This window comes from Camelina sativa, chromosome 4 (assembly GCF_000633955.1).
Source record: "Camelina sativa cultivar DH55 chromosome 4, Cs, whole genome shotgun sequence".
Classification (NCBI taxonomy): Eukaryota; Viridiplantae; Streptophyta; class Magnoliopsida; order Brassicales; family Brassicaceae; genus Camelina; species Camelina sativa.
In genome coordinates, this window is record NC_025688.1 from 6,654,711 (window position 1) to 6,676,442 (window position 21,732).

The following is a 21,732-nucleotide window of genomic DNA, read 5'->3' on the forward strand; positions in this document are numbered from 1 at the left end:
GTTGTCAAATGAGAGATGGGTCAAAAGCATTATTCTGGTTTGATTCTTGGACATCACTAGGTCTGTTAATTGATCTGTTTCCCCTTGGTCCTAGACAGTTGCGCATTAGACGTGAAGCCACCGTATCGCAAGTTACCAGGGAAGGTGAGTGGTTCCTACCTCATGCTCGCTTCCACCAGGCAGAGCAGCTGCATATTTGCTTATATGCAATAACTCCCCCGTCCCCATTAAGGGGTCCTGATTGGTTCCAATGGAGGCAAGCCTCGGGTTCTTATACTGAGCGTTTCTCTTCAAAAGGTACGTGGCAACAAATCAGACAACCTTCTCCCTCGGTGCCGTGGTACAAGGCAGTCTGGTTCAAAGAGTCAGTCCCTCGGTTTTCGTTCATCCACTGGCTGGCTTCTCTTGGCAGACTTAGCACGAGGGACCGTCTTCGACATTGGGGAATGACTGTACCTGCAGAATGTGTACTCTGTTCTTCTGGTACTGACTCACACGATCACCTGTTTTTTGAGTGTGAGTTCTCCAGGTCTCTATGGGTGGCTTTCGCAAGTAAAATCTCTGCAAATCCCCCCACCACGCTTCCCTCAGCAGCCTCTTGGGTTCAAACTGTGCAATCCGTGCCACCGCGACATGCCAGTAAAATCCTCAAGCTACTTCTCCAAACGGTCCTCTACACAATATGGAAAGAGCGCAACAACAGAATCTTCTCTGCAACTTCGCTTCCTATTACCACGATCAAGGTTACTATCGACCGCATCATGCGTAACCGTCTCATATCCTTTTCGTCGGAGGATATGGATGCTTCTATTACTCTCCTTGGATAGTATTTTGGTTGCATTCTCCTTGTAAAATCTATCAATGTAAAATCTATCAATGTTCCATATGCTCTCTCTATAAAGAGCTCGGTTTGTTTTTTGGTCTGCATTGTACTATGTAAACCTTTTTTATTGGTATAAAATTTAACATTTAACCCAAAAAAAAAAAACCCTGTAGGTAAGTATATACTTTTGTAGGTGTTTTTTTGCTATATTCTTACACTAGTTCTATCGAGTAGTGTCTTAAAATTCGTTAGACGTTTATTATCAGGTGCTTGATGACCGCCTAACGACTAAGCAGGGACTAATCGTTTGTAAAACTGTTTTTGTAATTAACGAATTGTATTTTCTTTTGATAATTATTGTGCGTATGTTTTGTTTTTTTTGGTGAATAATTATTGTGCTTATGTTTGATTAAGCCTAAAATCATCAATAACTTAACTGAAAAGGTGATTTTTTTTACAGTTTTAATTATCAAACCCGAATCTTTTTCTTTATTTTATGAGTTGTTTAACATTTTTTCATTGCTGTAAAAATGAAACCAAAACATACTTTTTGAGTTTTGACATTAAACAGTTTAGAGATTTGCAGATTTAAAGACAACGAGACGTTTGGGATTATTTGAAGGATGTTTTTATCTGTTAGAAGGGGGGCAACTTGGCTTAGCGTTTCTCACGGTGGCTCCAGTCATCCGGTGGACTTAGAGCTCCTTCGGGTTGACAACCAGATCGGTTATGAGTTATGACTGACATCAACGTGTCTACGACGTATCTTCACGATTCCATCTCCCCCCACCCCGACATGTGTTCTGTGGTGTTGGCAACCTCATGAGTCACGACTTGGTTTGCTTATTGGGCTTTCTATCTTTGGGCCTTACCCTTTATTTTCAAAATACTGTAACTTGAACTTCTTTTCTGATCAAGGATTTTCTTCTTCTCTTCCTTCGAGCTTGGCTCTTTGAATATTTGCATCTTCCAACATTCTTTCTCTCTTCTTCTTGGTTTTTCAATCTCCCCTCCGATTCTGCACCCGATTCAAGCAAAATCCCTATCGACCCACAGCAAATTCTAAGGTCTTAATCGGCGATTTTGGCCGAATTATATTTATCTATATGAATTTCGTCTACGAAACTTTTCAAATCGTATACAATTCTCTTATCAAATCGTGTACAGTGGAAACATGAGAAGACCCAGTCACATGATGAGGCTTCTACTAACATCCCTTTTCGGGGTTATTGTTGGTTTCCTTTTGGGTATTACTTTTCCAACCTTGACCTTAACTAAGGTAACATTGATTCATCATATACAAATCTTCACCTTTGCTGGATTATGTCATTATTTGTGATCTTTTTGATAATTGGGTTAGATGAATCTTCCATCCACATTGTTCCCTTCGATTGATCTTGCATACATTGAGGATAAATACTCTGACATATCAAGACAAAGACTATTTGGTTCTTGGTCTTCTACAAAAGGCCTCCAACTCAAGAAGGACATCCCTGACCCTCCCTTTAACTACAATGACACTAAGGTTTTGTGTGATTCATTCTCTCTGTTTCACTGCTTTTTTTTTTTTTTTATATATAATGTTTTTAAATAAATTAAGTTTATGATAATTAGAACATTTTTCGAGGTATTGTAGATATGGGTTCCTACTAACCCCCGTGGTGCTGAGAGGCTACCTCCAGATATAGTCACTCCTGAATCAGATTTATACCTCCGTCGGTTGTGGGGTGACCCTAGTGAGGTAATCTACTGGCTTTTTCTTTATTAGAGAATGAATGGTTTCAAAATCATGTCACATTTTTGTTTGCATGTCATGATGATGCTAGGATTTAACAACCAAGCAGAGGTATCTAGTTACATTTACGGTTGGTTATGATCAGAGGAAAAATATAGACACTGTGTTGAAGAAGGTACCCTGCCTCCCCTTTACTTGTTCTTCTTCTTCTTTCCATCTTTTTTCTCATTTCATGACTTTGCGTTTCTCAGTTCTCAGATAACTTCTCTATAATGCTGTTTCACTATGATGGCCGGGCTAGTGAATGGGAAGTGTTTGATTGGTCCAAGCGAGCTATTCATGTGAGCATTCGGAAACAAACTAAATGGTTAGTGGCTAACTACGCAGAAACACCAATCTTCCTCCTATCCTATGTAGTGAAAGGTTTACTTAAAAAATATCTATGAATTTTCGCTGAAGGTGGTACGCCAAGCGGTTCCTTCACCCGGACATAGTTGCCCCCTATGAGTATATCTTCATATGGGACGAGGATCTTGGCGTGGAACACTTTGATTCGGAGAAGTATTTTTTTTTTTTTTGAAGCTTGGACTTCCTTTTAATAGCCATTCCAAGTTATGAAGACTAAATAGCTTTGACAGATATTTGGCAGTGGTGAAGAAACATGGTTTGGAAATCTCACAGCCTGGGTTAGAGCCATATGAAGGGCTTACATGGGAGATGACAAAGAAGAGAGACGACACTGAAGTCCACAAGTTAGAATAAGAAGTTTCTAAATTGATTCCTTACCACCGCTTTGATTAATCATATACAGTGGTCGACACTTACACCATATCTCTTCTCATATGTTCTTGCAGGCATGCTGAGGAGAGGAATGGTTGGTGCTCTGATCCCAACTTACCCCCTTGTGCAGCGTATGCAACTTTACTTATGTATTTCAATATAAATGAACTTAGCAAAAGGGATTTACCCAGAAAGTAAATAGTCTCATCAATCTTGCTATTGAAACCAAAATCAGATTTGTGGAGATTATGGCTCCTGTTTTCTCACGCAATGCATGGCGCTGTGTGTGGCATATGATTCAGGTATGTAATAGAACCAAAATACTATTCTTCTCTCTTTTAAGTGACTCAAAAATCACTGTCTTAAGCATATTCTAATTGTTACCTTGTAACCCGCAGAACGATTTGGTTCATGGATGGGGTCTAGACTTTGCCGTTCGGAAATGTGTTCAGGTCTGCAACTTAACTTCCTTTGGACAGACGCATCTAGATCCCTCTCTCATGGATTCTGTACACTCGTATATTATATCCTCATTAATCTTACTTGCCTTAACAGAATGCACACGAGAGAATTGGAGTTGTAGATTCTCAATGGATTATTCATCAAGGTGTTCCATCACTAGGAAATCAAGTATGCTTTCAAATCCATATTTGTCTATAATTTTGTGGACTGCCTTTGGAAATTATATTACAGAACTCTGTTGAAAATATAGTAGTTGTGTTTATCATATAGTCACACTTCTCAAGCTCAAAGCCTACACAGATGTTAATTATAAGAAAGTTTAAAATTATATTTTGATGCGGTATAACGCATTCCCATTCTGAATTGTATATTCACTACATTAGCCTGTGTTGTAAATGCATAAAACAGGATTGCTAATCATCCTGTTTATTCTTTGTGCTTCTGAAATCTTGACAGGGACAACCAGAGCGTGGGAAACAACCATGGGAAGGGGTAAATACCGATGCAATTAGAATGCATAATACAACAAATCCCCTAGTCTTTTTTTCATCCTTGTTACTATCCGTTATAGGTTGGGATTCTCTTGTGTTTATAACTGTATATGCCTCGTATCTTCATTCGTGTTTTCAGGTGAGAGAGAGATGTAGGAGAGAGTGGACAATGTTTCAAGACAGATTGGATGATGCAGAAAAAACTTATCTTGAAGCATCGGCTCACAACAATGCTTCTTCACGGCCTCACGGGTAATATAGTTATATTGAGGAAAATAATAGTCTCTCACTCCGACTTCCCCTCTCTTTGTTAATTTTGTTATCGGAGCGGTGCTGTGATTTCATGTTTATGGAAGAGAATAGTATAGTGGAGAGAAGAAAATTGTAAGCACATTCATTAACATATATGATTAGTGTCGTTTTGTTTCTCAGTTCTCACTCTGGTAAATCATAATCACTGATGAGAATTCCGGGGGAGAGTAGAGTTAGAGGTAAACAGTTTTAACTTTTCACTTTTGTCAGGTTTTACAGTTGAGCTATGGAATATATCTGTTAAATCATATTCTCAGTTTCACTTTTGCTAGAAGTTTCAGTGTTTTAGATTAAATAATAACATGGTACAAAGTTATTGTGGGCTGTAAGAAAATGGAATGGTAATAATGTTAGGAAAGTTAGCTTAATTTGTCTTATGTCGTACTACTTGACTTATGTGAACGTATGAGTGTTATCTGTTAACTTACTTCACGTATACCATTAGCCGAAGCTACATCGAGGCATGGAGAGATGCTCATGATCGTATGATTCATATGTAGATTATTGTACTGTAAATTACAGGTAGACTAATATTTTTTTGAGTATTTACAACAACGATCAGTTCAAACTTATAAAAGAAAAGAAAAATTAAACAACAGAACCAAGAGGACATATGGTATCATACTCTGGCAGATAAATAAGCGGGAGCGGGCGAGTTTCGAAACAAGAAGAAGAACAGTAGAACTCGACCTTGCCAGAATCTTTGACTTTGTCAAAAACTGTAACAATGAAGGTACCTTGGCAACGAAAATGACAGCTATTGCAAATTGGTCGTGTAGATCTATTGTTAGGTAGCAGTTCAACCCCCTTACAAATCTTTCCTCCTGGTTTCGCATACCTGATATCCCCAAGTACACATAATATATGTAAAGTGACACCACAATCTTTGCAAGTATAGTACCAAGTCTCTGAATTTGTTACTCTTTCGCAAATATCACACCAATACTTGTCACTTGCCTTTTCACCGTAACAAAGAGTGAGTGAATGATCATCATACCTGGCTAGACTTACTGTTAATGGCAGAGTGGCGCAACGAAAATCCAAAAAAAAATTGCATTTGACACAACATAGGACGACTTTATTATTCTTGATGCCACAGCCCTGGCAAGTTTTAAAGTGACCGCCTACTAGTTTAAGGTAGAATAAAGGATGAGGATGACTTCCATGGATAAAAGGCACTGAAATGGAACTGCATAGTAAGTCAAACATCCCATCATAAACGATTCCCCCACAGCAAACTAGAAGACAAGCGCTACAATTTCTTTGGTAATCACTATTGTTACTGAGTAGACCAAGATGGAGAGGTTTTGGGCTCAGAAAATGTCGCTTCTTTTTAGAAAGATTAGCACACGTTTCATGGAGAATGAAACTGCAATCTGACTCTGAACACTTGTAGAACGTGTAAGAACCGATGGGATGAACACATGCTACACAGAAGCTGCTTTCTTCACTGTCTTTGCTGAGGCTCATGAGGTTATGTTCATGAGTGAAATGTGTGATTGTGTTATCATCATTCCTCTTGAATGGCTCAATATCTTCAACTTCTTCAGGTACTTCATCAAGGTCTTCCCCATCCCACACATCATTCCTTGTTGCACATAGCGAATGAATAGCATAATTAGGACAAATAGAACAAGAGTAAGCTCCGTATGACCAATCAATCTCTTCCCAGCAAACTCCACATCTCCATTTTCCAGGACCAAGAGGATTTTTGAAGGAAACTCGGTGGTCATGGTGATTAACATGAATGACACGTGGCAAACGAGTACAGTATTGATGGAAGATCATGAAATCACATTGAACACAGACGTAAGGAACGTCTTCACCATCCGTCCCACAAGCATCACAAACAAAGGAGATAAATTTTGGCATGAGTGTGAGTGTATGCTCATGGACCTTCAAATTTGGAAGAGCAACTGGTAGGGGTTTTCTAATCGCACAACCCATATCCAAGCTGAACTTACAATTATCACAATGATAAAGTAAATTCCCAATGTCTTCACCACATATATGACATGTTGACTTTGTGTAACTTGGAGCTCCATTGGTGAGAAGCTTAAGAGGGTGTCTGACATGAGAAGGGTGAGTGATCTCTGGTAAGTCAAATACGGAGACACATTGCTCATGAATCACCAACCCGCATCGAAGGCAGAGATAGCCTTGTCCGCCAGATTCGTTACAAAAGTAGCATATACGTAATGATCTAAAATAACATAATTGTAGAGGATGGTGGTGCCACGGCATATAAAAATGGAATGGAGAATTTATGTGATCAACTATGCAACCAATGTCCAAACTGAGTTTGCAATCAAAGCAATGATAAAGAAGACGCTTGGTGTTTTTACCGCATAGATGGCATTTTGGGTCAGTGTGATCAGGAACCCCCGTGGTGAGAAGCTTGAGAGAGTGTCCATCATGAGAAGGGTGGTCACGTATCTCTTTTGTCTTCAACACAAACGCACATTTGGAGTGGATATTAAACTTGCATTCGCCGCATGAGTAGCGACCATCGTGCAATCGATCGCAAGCATCGCAATCCAAACGATCACCATTGTAAAAGTAGGATACACGATGATCGTGTCCTTCTAACCTGGAACTCATGGCGGTTGTGGATAGCAACTGAGGTGGAGTGAGTGCAAATCAATGTTCGGTAATAGTACTTTGTCCGACTTCGGTTTTTGTGTAATATTATATCAGTGCTAGTTGCAACATGATAATATAAATTAACTAGGGCTTATCTTCATATTTGTTTCATTGGCAATTTTTTTTACTGTTAGATTTTTCATCTTTCTGTATTTTGCTTTCTTAATTGGATTTTTTTTATTGATAAAAATGATATAAATTTTTGGGGGAAGAGTATGTATCTTAAGTAATTAAACTACACCCTCATGTATAATGGATTTTATTAATTATGTTTACTTTTTTGAATAACAAATGTTTAAAATCTTAGACTGATTTTCTTCTAGGACATGTTGTTTTGCGATGTAACCACTTTACAATACATTCATATTCATGGCGAATTTTGTGATTATAAAATAGATGATTTATATAATGTATTTGTAAACATTGAAATAATATTTAACATTAAAATGGTCAATTAATATTTAAACAACTTCAGGAATAGTAACATGCTTGATGTAAGCTGTATGGACAAATGATCATCGTCTTTGTATTTTTTGTTGGGTCAAGACGTAATCGGTCAACTAAAGATTATAGACTCATATAGTCATATTAATACATGTCACTTTCAAAATACGACAATAACTTGTAATCACAAAAAGATGATGAAGTTTAGATCTGAGTCCACAATAATTTGTATTTTCCGTTGTGGTCTTACAGAAAGAGCCGAGATCTACCATCATTTTTGAGTTTTGAATTTATCCTATGAGTAATCTTTTATTAAAGATGATGCAATTTAGAAATATAAAATAGATATTATATTCTTTAATGCTGCACATTTTTCATTCTCAGATTTAGATAATATGTGATTTATTTCCCTTTTAACTGTTGGTAACCCCTAACATCAAAAACACCTTTCTTGTTCTGTCAACACAAGACGTAAAATGATATGAATCCTTCAAACTTCAAAGCCTATTCAATGGCTTTAAACCAAAAATAAAATAAAATAAAGATCACCTTTTGGTGATTTTATTCACTTCAACATTGTTTAAGGCAAATCATCATCATCTTTATTTTGTTGTTACGTGAAGACATAAGCGAAAGTTGAAATTGAAGTCCCATATCACAAGTTAACTGAAATCAATTACAAATCACCTCGTCTAACGTTGTTTCTTCTAATGTCTTCCTTCGACATATATATAATAGGGATCTGATCATCTATTTTAAGCTTTAGGTCTCCCTATATGTAGTAATCTTAATAAATATCCAAGTTAGGATAATATATAAATAAAAGAATGTATAATTAAATTAAGGGAGATTCTCAAAAATAGCACAAAAATAATTTTTTTTCCAAACTTAGCACAACATCTCTAAAATTCCAAGAATTTTAAACTCAAAAAATCATTTTCTAAAACAATTATACCGTTGTATGATATATATCTTAGGCTAAGTTGCATTGTTCATTATTGATAGATATCACCGTGACTCTAGTAAATAGCTGCGAAATTGTAGGATGGAAAGAAGTCTTTCCTATCAAGGGAAAATGTGATGGATACCTTTGACTTTATGAATATGTCGTAGTGTACATGCACGTAGGCTCATGGTGTCTCCATACCGCGTAATTAACCTTTAGAACTCGTTGAGATAAAACAGAAAATGTTATTACACCTTAGTCAATATGGCAATAGAAAAAAGCTTAAATGAGAAAATAAGAGTAACTAAATTTTTTATTTGATTGTTTGGTCATTCCGTAAAGGTTTTCTCCGCCACCTAACCACCAGTCGACTACTACTTTACATGCTTGCATAAACTTTAGTTCCTTGTCTCAGATCTTAAATCCTCCATTTTCATTTAAAAATCAATGAGCATATCATTTATGTGATCTAAAGGAAAAATGCTTCAGAGACTTTAGAACTTTCCTCGAATCATAAGAATAGTTTGAGTACGAAATAGAATACAATCACATGAAATATACATGTTAGGGAACCAGCCAGTCAGCCATTATAGTAGCAGAATTTGGCGGTTTAAAATTAATGGGACGATATAGAATTTTAGATGAACAACTAAATACCACATACAGAACAACTATTTCTTTTCCAAAGTGTTACTCTGACTCCACTTGAAAATTCTTCACATCACCACCATGAGCCAAGCTTTTTTTCTTCTAGTAAAATCTCTTTAAAACCCTTTCACTGAACTTTTCTTCCCATGACAACTTCTCAATCAACATGCCTTGGTAGAAAGTTTTATAACTCAACTTCTCTCTTAGTCTCAGTTTCGATCACTCTGCCTCAAAGCCTTCTCCAAAAATGAAATATACATATTAAGGAACCAGCCAGTCAGCCATTACAGTAGCAGAATTTGGCCGTTTAAAATTAATAGGACAATATAGAATTTTAGATGAAGAGAAATAAGAGGTTGTAATAGAAATTTATGACTAAACATTGAAATTTATTTTTTGATATTAATGTAAGCTAATTTATCCTATATATAATAAAATGGAAGTACACAACTTTTTTTGTAGACTATATAATTTTTATAAGTTGGTTACAAAATAGGTTATAGATTAAATATAGGTTTATTACAAAAAAACGTTATAGATTAATTGGTTAATCCATGCACTATTTGAATACACTCACGAATATCCCAAAGAATATTCTTAAAGAGAATATTCCAATGATTTATACAATTTCCTAAATAAAATCTTTATTATTCCATGTATTGTTACAAAATATATACTGTTAGACATAAAAAAATATTCTTAGGCGTAAAAATGAATAAAATCTTGACAATTTATCACACTTAATCGTGATTTCTGAGATCTTATTGTGCAACTGAAAATAAAATCTTATTTAAGCACGGGTCATATTAAAAAAGCTTTCACCAAACATGTTCAAAAATTAAAATAAAAACAAACATAACCATTTTTTATACACACAATTACCAAATTAACAATATAAAACTTACAAAATAGTTATTTTTTAAGCCATCATATTTAGCATATGATTTTATTGCATAGTATTTTATCCAAAAATACTTTTTTAAAAACATTCATATAGATTATATTTTATTCTAAAATTATAATATAAATAAAAAGAATTTCAACCCGTACTTTAGCACGGTCCTAATCTAGTTGGGATTTAAAGGCGATAATGGGATGTTACTAAAACAATATTTAGCTTTCCACAGTTTATTGAATTGACGATGAAGAACATCAAATCTTAAACAGTATTAACCATGCTCTAATTTTGAAATTGTCAAGAATACATATGGCCCATTGTTAGCATTATATTCATTCATAGGCCCATATACATTGGTCTTAAGTTTAAGAACACTAGAACGTTAACCAATTAATAGAAAGTAGGACGTTAAAAACAAAACGTTCACCAAAGAAGGTAATAGAGAACAGGTGTCGAATAAAAAAGTGCCACATGTCAGTTTGAGAGAGGAAATTAAGTGAAACCTTGTCATATTATATAAGAAAAATGAATTTCAATCCGTACTATAGCTCGAGTCCTAATCTAGTTGGGATTTAAAAGGGATAATGAGATGTTACTAAAACAATATTTAGCTTTTCTGTTTATTTAATTGACGATGAAGAACATCAAATCTTAAACAATATTAACTATGCTCTAATTTTGAAATTATCAAGAATATATATGGCCATTGTTAGCATTATATTCATTCATAGGCCCATATACATTAGTGTAAGTTTTAGAACAATAGAACGTTAACCAATTAATAGAAAGTAGGACGTTAAAAACCAAAACGTTCACCAAAAAAAATAATAAAGAACAGGTATCGAATAAAAAAAGTGTCACATGTCAGTTTGAGAGAGAAAGTTAAGTGAAACCTTGTATTATATAAGATATTGACGTTGATGAATCTATAGTATACCATGAAGAAAGGATTCACACATCCCTACGGTTGGGACCTTCACCACCTTTCGTGACTACCACTAGAGGTAGAAAACCGGGGAGAAAACCAGTTGCACCAAAAGCTGCTCCCAAAAGGAAGGTTCCCCGTGTTCCAATAAAAAGCAGAGGAGCTAGAAGTCCACTACAAGGAGTCAAGTCCAGGAAGCTCAAAACCATAACCGCTGCCAACCAACCAAACAAGCGAAGATGTGTGAAGAAAGGGCAAGGCGATACAGTCTCTTCAGACATTCCTGGTCCAAGCACTCGGGCAACAGGAACCTACCCTGCAGTGCAGCTTTTCCAACATTCAAACAATGAGGTGGTGGATTTTCAATCCCCACCAAATCCTTTTCCTTAGTAGTGATGAGCTGGAACTGCCAAGGGCTTAGGAACCCCTTCACAGTTCGACGTTATAGAGAGATTCATAAAACAATTTCTCCTGATATAATGTTCCTAATGGAGACTAAAAATCCTGATGAATATATTTCTGAAAAATTTGATTGGATGGGTTTTTCCTCTAAATTCACGGTTCCCCCATTGGTTTGAGTGGTGGTTTAGCCCTTCTCTTGAAAGACTCAGTCGAAGTCACAATTGTACACTCTTCAGTGAACATGATTGATACTGAAATCAAGTACAAAGGAATCTCCTCTTTCATCACCTTCATCTATGGTCCTCTTAATATGGAGAATAGAGCTGGCTTCTGGAGCCAAATGACTGGAATGGGGTCCCTCCGATCCTCCCCGTGGCTCCTCACAGGAGATTTCAACGACATATTGGACAACTCAGAAAAACAAGGAGGCCCTGCACGATGGGAAGGATCTTTCCTCAACTTTCGTAATTTTGTGTCACAGAGTGGTTTGTGGGATCTCAAACATTCAGGATGCCCACTATCTTGGAGAGGAACAAGATACAGCCACTTTTTCAAAGCTCGACTAGACAGATCCTTAGCAAACTGTCCTTGGTCTGAAACTTATCCTGCAGGTCGATGTCATTACCTCCGCTTTGAGGGCTCAGACCACCGTCCTTTAGTGACTTATTTCAATGTCTTGAAAGATAAAAAACGAGGCGTGTTTCGGTTTGATAGAAGACTAACTGAAAAAGCAGAGGTCACCGACCTTATCAAGAAAACCTGGAATCTCTCCCAGGAGGACTCTGTGTTAACAAGGCTCAACCTATGTCGCAGAAAGATCATTTCCTGGACAAAAGTGCAACAGTTCAATAGTGGCAAAGCTATATAAGGGTTTCAAGAAGAGCTTGAGAAAGCTCTTTCAGCTACTACACCAAACCCGGAGGAAATCTCTCGCTACACTGAGTCCCTTGACAAAGCATACAAAGAGGAGGAAAGCTTCTGGCTTCAAAGAAGCCGTATCCAATGGCTCCAAAGCGGGGACCATAATACCGCTTACTTCCATGCTATCACTAGAAGCAGACGCGCTCTGAACTCCTTCTCAATCATTGAAGACGAACAAGGAACAGAGGTGCATGAAGAAGATCAAATCGCGACAGTCATTGCAGAGTACTTTCAAAATATTTTTACCTCCAAATCGAATGAGGACCTTGGCATTGTTGAACAAGCCCTTCAACCAAAGATTACAACCGAGATCATGCAAAGCTGATAACAATCCCAGATGAGAAGGAAATCAAAGAAGCTGCTTTCTCTATAAATCCAAGCAAAGCTCCCGGACCCGACGTGTTCTCATCAAGTTTTTACAAAGCGTATTGGGATTTCATAGGGAAGGATGTGTCCTAAGATGTTCGATCTTTTTTTGAATCAAGCTTTCTCGATCCAAGACAGAATGAAACTCACATACGGTTGATCCCCGAAGGCACAGCCCCAAGGAAAGTAAGTGACTATCGGCCTATAGCTCTGTGTAATACCCATTATAAGATCATAGCGAAGATAATCACAGGGAGACTCCAACCTCTGCTCCCCAAACTTATATCCATCCATCAGTCGGCCTTTGTTCCTAATAGAGCTATATCCGATAACGTATTAATTACGCATGAAATTCTCCACTTCCTCCGGACCTCGGAGGCTAAGAAATATTGCTCCATGGCGGTCAAAACTGATATGAGCAAGGCCTACGACCGCATCGAGTGGAGTTTTCTAAAAGCTGTGCTAAAACGTTTTGGCTTCCACGAGACTTGGATCACCTGGATCATGGAGTATGTTACCTCTCTTTCTTATTCTTTCCTTGTCAATGGCATCCCACAAGGAAAAGTGATCCCCTCACGCGGCATTCGACAGGGAGATCCACTGTCTTCTTACTTATTCATTCTATGCACAGAGGTTCTTTCAGGATTATGCACTAAGGCTCAAACAAAGGGCACCCTTCCAGGGATCAGAGTAGCAAGAGCAAGTCCTTTAGTCAATCATCTCCTCTTCGCAGACGACACAATGTTTTTCTGCAAATCAACTACCACCTGCTGTGCAGCCCTTACTCATATTCTTGAGTCCTATGAAAAAGCTTCTGGTCAGTGCATCAATCGCATGAAATCGTCTATCACCTTCTCAGCTAAAACTTCCCCAGAATGCAAGACAAGAGTCAGCAGCTTTGCATATTGACGCTGAAGGTGGTATAGGCAAGTACCTCGGCCTTCCAGAACATTTTGGAAGGAAAAAAAGAGACATTTTCTCCTCTATTGTAGATAAGGTTAGACAGAAAACTCACAGTTGGTCCACTAAGTTTCTCTCGGGAGCAGGGAAACAAGTTCTCTTAAAGTCTGTACTCGCAGCCATGCCCTTATACGTGATGTCCTGCTTTAAACTCCCAAGCTCACTCTGCAAGCAAATTCAGTCGGTTCCACTCGGTTCTGGTGGGACGACAAACACGATAAGAAGAAGATGTGTTGGGTTGCTTGGAACAAACTGACTCGACCTAAATCTGCCAGAGGACTTGGCTTCCGTGATCTAGAAGCTTTCAATGATTCCCTCTTGGCCAAGATCAGTTAGAGAATCTTGAAAGAACCGACATCCCTTCTAGCGAGAGTCTTACTGGGCAAATATTGTCACTCCACCAACTTCATGGAAGCCTCATCAAATCCATCGTCTGCCTCCCACGGGTGGAGAGGCATCCTGCTTGGCAAAGCAATATCTGGAATAAACAGACTGCACCAAAACTAAAAAGCTTCCTGTGGAAAGTGGCTAACCACGCCCTTGCGTTAGGTTCTAACTTAGCAAAACGAGGCATGGGGTCTACTAACTCTTGTAAAAGATGCGGAGCACCTGAGGATGAACTACATATCTTTCTCCTCTGCCCTTATGCGGCGAAAGTATGGGATCTGACCCCAGGCCTGAAGAAACCTACCGACAACCTCCCAGCCTCCATTTGTCCGTTTATAAAATCTGCAGGTCTAATGCAGAACCTTCCTCCAACAGGTATTGCATCCACTCCTATCTTCCCTTGGATTCTTTGGCATTTGTGGAAAGCATGAAACTGTTTGGTGTTCGAGGATCGTTTAATCACCGAAATAGAAACAACTACCAAGGCCATCAGGGAAGCCAAACTCTGGTATGAAGCTCAAACCAAGATCTCCAAACCATTAGGGATCACTCTGCAACCACAAGTTCGAGAACCTCTCACTTCGGTTTTCTCCTGCTTCGTTGATGCTGCGTGGTCACCCTCTTCGTGCCAAAGCGGATTGGGATGGGTGATCAAAGACCCGGTGTCCCAACAGTCATCATCCTTCTCTGCGAATAGAGAATTTGTAGGTTCTGTCCTAGTAGCAGAGGTTCTCGCCGTCCGCAGTGCTCTCACCAAGACTGCAGAAAAGCTAGGCGCCATTAATCTCTCAGTGTTCTCGAATTCTAAAATCCTCATGACACTCATTAACACAAAGGATAGTACTACAAAATTCAATGGAATCCTCCATGATATAGCTCTGTTAAATTCCTCTTTTACTTCTATCTCTTTTAATTTTATTTCAAGAGCCTACAATGTTGCAGCTGACTCTATTGCTAAATCTGCCTTAATGGCTTTAAACAATTGCTCCAACGATGGAGTATAACTCTCTCTTTTAGTTTTATAATGAAATCTTTGTTTGCCCAAAAAAAAGAATCTATAGTATACAACGAGTTGGCAAGTCGTTAGTCTTTGTTTAATTTAATATGGTTCCGTTCAGGTTTTGTCTGCCATGTTAGTTTGTTTACTTCGACATCCTTTATTTTCTTATTTTGCCTTTTCTTTAACTATCAACAAGAAATTATTCTTCTTTTATTGTATCACTCGAGATCAACGAAGGAATAAGTCAAAAGTCGACGATGATGCCATGGAGATTAATTATAAAAAACATTCAAGTGGGTTTCGTTTAGTCCTCTCTTGTTTCTTATCATAATATTTTAAACTATGCTCACAATATTTATCTAACATGAAAATTTTTTAGAAATAAAATGTGATAATAAACAAATGGTTATTATAAAAATTGCTTTTAGCTTAATTTTTCTTATGTCGAACTACTTGACTTCTGTTTATTCATGGTGTCAATGTAATTTATGTTTATGCATCGTATCTTCTTATAATTAAAAAAAGAGTACGTTTTTTAAAACGTCCAAAATCCTCACTATATGTATTAAAATTGCCACTCAATTCCAGCAAATCTAAAATGTTTCTCAAAATTCGGAAGGGCAAATTTGTCCGTAAAAATCAAATCGATATTACCCAACCCATTTAGGGAAGGATCCGCGTCTTTTTTTAGAAACCCGGAATAATGCAACATTACTTGATACGTCTGAGGGGAGGATCCACGTCTTTTTAAGAAACCCGGAATTGTGTTTGTTGGGCTACGCTGAAATTGCAAAGGCCTCTAGAAAAACCACAACAATAAGGCCTGCAATTGTACATAAGGTTTGAACGAAAAAATCGGCCCAACATTATAAAATATTTAAATAATCGAAAAGATCTTTATACCTTAATCACCACAATATTCTCGATTTTAATTCTAAACAAATCATAATCATCTAATTAACCAAATTTCCATAATCATCACTCAATCAATTTTTCCTATATTAGTGCATCGTCATAGGGGTGGGCGTTCGGTTTTTTGGTTTTTTCGGTTTACGGTTTTTTTTTGGTTTTATAAAAATTGAACCATATAGAAACTATATGTAATTTGGTTTGGTTACAGTTCGGTTTTTTCGGTTTATGGTTTTTTCGGTTTTATCAAAAATGAAACCATATAAAAACCATACGTATAATGGTTTGGTTTGGTTTCGGTTTGGTCCCGGTTTTTAACGCGTTATTCCATACTTTAAAAACTAGATAGTTGATACATAACTAAAAAATAAGCATAAAAGTAAAACCTAAACATAATTCCAAAAAATAGAATCCAAATATAGTTTTGTAAACCCAAAGACTTAATTGAAATTTAAACTTTTAAAAAATAAAGGCTATTGAAAAAGAAAACCAGAAACAAAAACCAAAAAAAAAAAACTTTGGAGATCAATAACTATAAGCCCAATAAAGAAAACAATTACTGATATTGTTATACAATATAAATTTATAAGTTGGAGAAACTAATTATATCTAATTATTCTAAATTTTTATAAAATACCAAAAAAACCATTCGGTTTTACGATTTTTAACCAGACCAAACCTAAACCAAATGGTTAATTAAAATAAAAATCAAACGGATTTTTAGACTTAACCATAACCAAACCAAACCATTTATTTCGGTTTGGTTCGGTTCGGTTCGGTTTTTCGGATTTCGGTTTTTTTGCCCACCCCTACATCGTCATCTCAAAAAATCCCTAAATGTTAGTATAGAATAATCTAAACTTCCTTTAAATCAATGCTAACTATGCGAATAAACTTTTTCTGTTACAAGTATCAAAGATTTGGTGCTTGCACATGAAATCTATCATTTAATCGTTTCTAACCTAAAAACTTATATATGAATCACCTATAAATATCCTCAATGAAACGCATTGACCAAATCATCACACATTCACCATTTCTCAAATACAAGCTTTAAAACACATACCTCGCAATAACGGCTGCTTCCTACGTCTTTCTCCGAGATGTTAGTCTTCTCAAAACTTCATGGAAAGTGCAAGTCAGTCTTCGTCATATCTAGAAGACATATACAACAATGTTTAGTGAAACCTTTGACATGGTACTTGCTGATGCACAAATAAGACATATACAAATTTAAAATTCATGTTCATAACACTAACCTACTGTTATGTCATTTTCAGGGAACCGTTCATCAAATCTTTTTTCACACAAGCATCAGTTGAACAATTTGGCTTGAGTTTTGCCAGTGGTCAATTCATACCCGGAAACCTCAATCCAAACTTTCTAAAAGGTAAGCGTAGAAGTATTATTAAAAATATTTAAATTTCTTTACAAGTTAAAGTCTTTTCACAAAAGGGTTTTCCTATTTTCACAGACATTGTTTGTCAAGTGATTAACGTTGGTGAGATGGAGATAATAGATGTCAACAATAAGCCAACAAACAAGATTGACATTGAACTCAGGGATGAGAGGTACAAAACATATCTATTTAGTATCTCAAATGTTGAAATAGATTTAATTTAATAAAATATTATGCTTTCAACACATTGATGTAAGTTTACAATGTACTTTGTGGGGATCATTTGCTGATCAAATCTACGCTGCATGCCAAAAAGTGTTGAGGAGATTCCTTAGTTTTTTCATAGAATCAGAAACTGAAAATCTTTCAAAGGAGGCAAAGAACAATCAGGAAATGGAAGGACAACATATATTTCAAGTAACATTGAAGGCAACATATGTTTCAAACTCCTTATTATGTATTTGAAGGGACCAATAAGTGAGCAGATTTGAGGATTGAGGACTTACAACAGTATGCTCTACGACTCATACAAGGAAGCATGTTCTTCTACGTTAAGAATGAGACGCCGAAGCATCTTGATAATGTTTTCAGGTTTTTAATGTTTTTATTCAGTGTTCCGTCTGAAACAAAATCTTAATATAATAAAGTTTTTCATTGTTTTATACTATAATTATAAAAGCTGTCAATTAATATTAATTAGATATTTGAGAAATAAATAATCGAATATTAGATTGCATAAGTTAGGGTTCTAGAAAACAAACCTTATTAAACTAAGTTAGATATGAGTTCTTCGTATGATGATGAAACCTCCCAGGCTTTCCTTTATGTAATTTACCTGATGTCTATCAGGTCACCTAGCACTGACTTATTATTGTGTTTCTAATCCAGGAGAATTATTGATTGTTACAGAGATAAATAACAATCAGATAAGTTCTTTGTACATTCAGTTAGTTATCTAAAAATTCTTATTCAGGTAGCATTCCAATTCACAGAAGAAAATAAAAGGCACTTAGCATTCCAATTCACAGAAGCAATTACATTCGGTTAATGTACAAAGAACTTATTCAATTAGTTATCTAAAAGGCACTTAGCAATCCAATTCATAGAAGCACCTTTTTCACGATTTTTGAATTATGTTTTTTGAGTCGGTTGTTCTAACAGATCGATGGAAAGTTCGAGGATTTTGGTTGAAATACATAACTAATTTTCAGAAGCAAGATAAATAAGATGAATAAAGAAGATTGTGGGAGATAATTACGACAAGGAGCAAAGAAGAAAACAGTGGGTGACGGTTCCAATTCTTTTTTTTTTAAACATCTAACTTTATTGATGTAAAATGTATATTACAAACAGTCATGTAACCATCTAGGTATTACATCAAAAGTTTGTGATAATGGAATCATTTTTGTGGCAAAATGAGAAAGTTTATCAGCCGATCGATTTGCTTCCCGAGTAACATGTCCCAACGATGAGTATGGTAGCTTTGTCNGAAGGACAACATATATTTCAAGTAACATTGAAGGCAACATATGTTTCAAACTCCTTATTATGTATTTGAAGGGACCAATAAGTGAGCAGATTTGAGGATTGAGGACTTACAACAGTATGCTCTACGACTCATACAAGGAAGCATGTTCTTCTACGTTAAGAATGAGACGCCGAAGCATCTTGATAATGTTTTCAGGTTTTTAATGTTTTTATTCAGTGTTCCGTCTGAAACAAAATCTTAATATAATAAAGTTTTTCATTGTTTTATACTATAATTATAAAAGCTGTCAATTAATATTAATTAGATATTTGAGAAATAAATAATCGAATATTAGATTGCATAAGTTAGGGTTCTAGAAAACAAACCTTATTAAACTAAGTTAGATATGAGTTCTTCGTATGATGATGAAACCTCCCAGGCTTTCCTTTATGTAATTTACCTGATGTCTATCAGGTCACCTAGCACTGACTTATTATTGTGTTTCTAATCCAGGAGAATTATTGATTGTTACAGAGATAAATAACAATCAGATAAGTTCTTTGTACATTCAGTTAGTTATCTAAAAATTCTTATTCAGGTAGCATTCCAATTCACAGAAGAAAATAAAAGGCACTTAGCATTCCAATTCACAGAAGCAATTACATTCGGTTAATGTACAAAGAACTTATTCAATTAGTTATCTAAAAGGCACTTAGCAATCCAATTCATAGAAGCACCTTTTTCACGATTTTTGAATTATGTTTTTTGAGTCGGTTGTTCTAACAGATCGATGGAAAGTTCGAGGATTTTGGTTGAAATACATAACTAATTTTCAGAAGCAAGATAAATAAGATGAATAAAGAAGATTGTGGGAGATAATTACGACAAGGAGCAAAGAAGAAAACAGTGGGTGACGGTTCCAATTCTTTTTTTTTTAAACATCTAACTTTATTGATGTAAAATGTATATTACAAACAGTCATGTAACCATCTAGGTATTACATCAAAAGTTTGTGATAATGGAATCATTTTTGTGGCAAAATGAGAAAGTTTATCAGCCGATCGATTTGCTTCCCGAGTAACATGTCCCAACGATGAGTATGGTAGCTTTGTCATCCAATGACGTATGTCAACCAGCAATGGGCCAAGCTTGTGATGATCTTGTCGTTTGTTGATCATGTTTGTTAGTTCCAGATTGTCTCCTTCAAACCATACATATCTATAACCTTGTTCCCAAATCACTTGTAGTGCGTTAAGAAAACCTAGTGCCTCTGCTTGAAGGGCAGAATATGATTGTTGCAGTTTCGCACATCCTGATCGTATTACATTTCCGTAGTTGTCCCGTATTATCCAGCCCGTGCCTGTATATGGCCTTCCTCGTACATACCCGCTATCAAAATTGCATTTTAACCAACCTTCAGGTGGAGGATTCCATTGCTGATTTGGTGATCTTCTTGTGGGAGGATTATGTATGTGATTCATAGCTTGGTTGTTATCTGGTTGCATTTTTGTGTTTTCAAACCATTCATTGATTTCTTGTTCTCCTTTTTGCGCTTCTGTGGCCGGATGGCGATTTATTTGTCGGAAGATGAAGTCATTACGTGATTTCCAAATACGCCACATCAGATAGAAGGGAAGATGGCGTATTATGAATGAAGAGTGTTGTTGTTGTTGGAGATTGATCAACATTTGGATGTTGTCCTCTAATTTATCAGTAAATATCAGATTCCTTCCCATCGTAGCAAAGATACAACGCCATACTGCTTCTGCAAACTGACAAGTAAAAAGCAAATGGTTAATAGTTTCATCACCATAACAGCATCGTTGACAAACCGGATCCGCTTGAATATTTATTGTCCTGAGTTGTACTGTTGTTGCCAAAGCTCCAGACAAACATCTCCACAAGAAGTGTTGTACTTTCGGGGTAATAGGTAGTTTCCATATTTCTTTTTTGAGGTCTACAGCACCCGGGGGTGGTTGAATCATGGCATTATATTGTATTTCAGAGTGAGTAGCAACCCAATATCCTGACCGAACTGTGTAATGACCATGGTGATTATAGGCCCAATCATAAGTGTCGTCTTCTGCATGTTTCGAGAGATACAATTGTTTTGCAAATTGTTGATCTTCAGGGTTTAGAACTCCTTCAAATATTACTGGATCCCATTCTCTCTTATTCTCTTTCCATAGATCTGAAACCATCATGTCTCTATCAAGGATTGGTCCATTGGAAGGTCTTGGTGGAAGGGTGGGGAGCCAAGGATCATCCTAGACACGTGTAGTAGTCCCATTACCAATTATGATCTGTAATCCTTGTTGCAGTAGCTTTTTTCCTCCTTGAACTGATTTCCAGCCATAGGACTCAGTAGGTCCTATTTGCGTCCGTAGAAATGGAGTATCCGGATAATACAAACCTTTGTAGAGACGAGCCAAAAGACTCTAGGGATTGTTGAGAAGTCTCGCAACCTGTTTTGCCAATAGTGCTTTATTGAAGGCTTGAAGATCTTTAAAACCCTGTCCTCCTTCCTTTTTTGGGAGCGTCATTCTTTTCCAAGCAATCCATGGGATCTTTATTTTTCCATTATCATGTCCCCACCAAAAGTTTGAGACTACACTGGTGATTTCATTGCAGATGGTGATCGGTAAAAGGAAGCAGTTCATTGAAAACACTGGGAGCGCCATAGCTATTGTTTTAATAACAATTTATTTTCCTGCTGCAGACAAGTGTTTGTAGTTCCATCCCTCTGTTCTCTCTTTTACTCGTTGTACAATATACTCAAACAATTCTACCTTTTTACGTCCAAACTGCTCTGG

The 21,732-nt window shown here is 36.6% G+C and overlaps 2 protein-coding genes across 2 annotated transcripts; one reads left to right on the forward strand and one right to left on the reverse strand.

Annotated features, from left to right (window-relative positions):
• On the forward strand, nucleotides 1,737-4,851 carry LOC104779987. The gene is made up of 14 exons (XM_010504447.2): nucleotides 1,737-1,890; nucleotides 1,991-2,102; nucleotides 2,184-2,348; nucleotides 2,460-2,564; nucleotides 2,650-2,733; nucleotides 2,810-2,925; nucleotides 3,018-3,119; nucleotides 3,197-3,310; nucleotides 3,413-3,469; nucleotides 3,574-3,640; nucleotides 3,737-3,790; nucleotides 3,894-3,968; nucleotides 4,257-4,292; nucleotides 4,431-4,851. Exons 2-14 carry the CDS (start codon nucleotides 1,998-2,000, stop codon nucleotides 4,545-4,547), a joined length of 1,197 nt encoding a protein of 398 aa, XP_010502749.1. The 5' UTR covers nucleotides 1,737-1,890; nucleotides 1,991-1,997; the 3' UTR covers nucleotides 4,548-4,851.
• On the reverse strand, nucleotides 5,066-7,204 carry LOC104783616. The gene has a single exon (XM_010508753.2). The coding sequence runs from the start codon at nucleotides 7,202-7,204 to the stop codon at nucleotides 5,192-5,194; it is 2,013 nt and encodes a 670-aa protein (XP_010507055.1). The 3' UTR covers nucleotides 5,066-5,191.

Bases quoted from the DNA above. Each gene is read 5' to 3' on its own strand.
- LOC104779987 (XM_010504447.2), top strand. From the start codon at position 1,998: ATGAGAAGACCCAGTCACATGATGAGGCTTCTACTAACATCCCTTTTC. The intron at 2,349-2,459 runs GTTTTGTGTGAT...GAGGTATTGTAG, and splicing joins TTAACTACAATGACACTAAG to ATATGGGTTCCTACTAACCC. The intron at 3,470-3,573 runs GTATGCAACTTT...AACCAAAATCAG, and splicing joins AACTTACCCCCTTGTGCAGC to ATTTGTGGAGATTATGGCTC.
- LOC104783616 (XM_010508753.2), bottom strand. From the start codon at position 7,204: ATGAGTTCCAGGTTAGAAGGACACGATCATCGTGTATCCTACTTTTAC.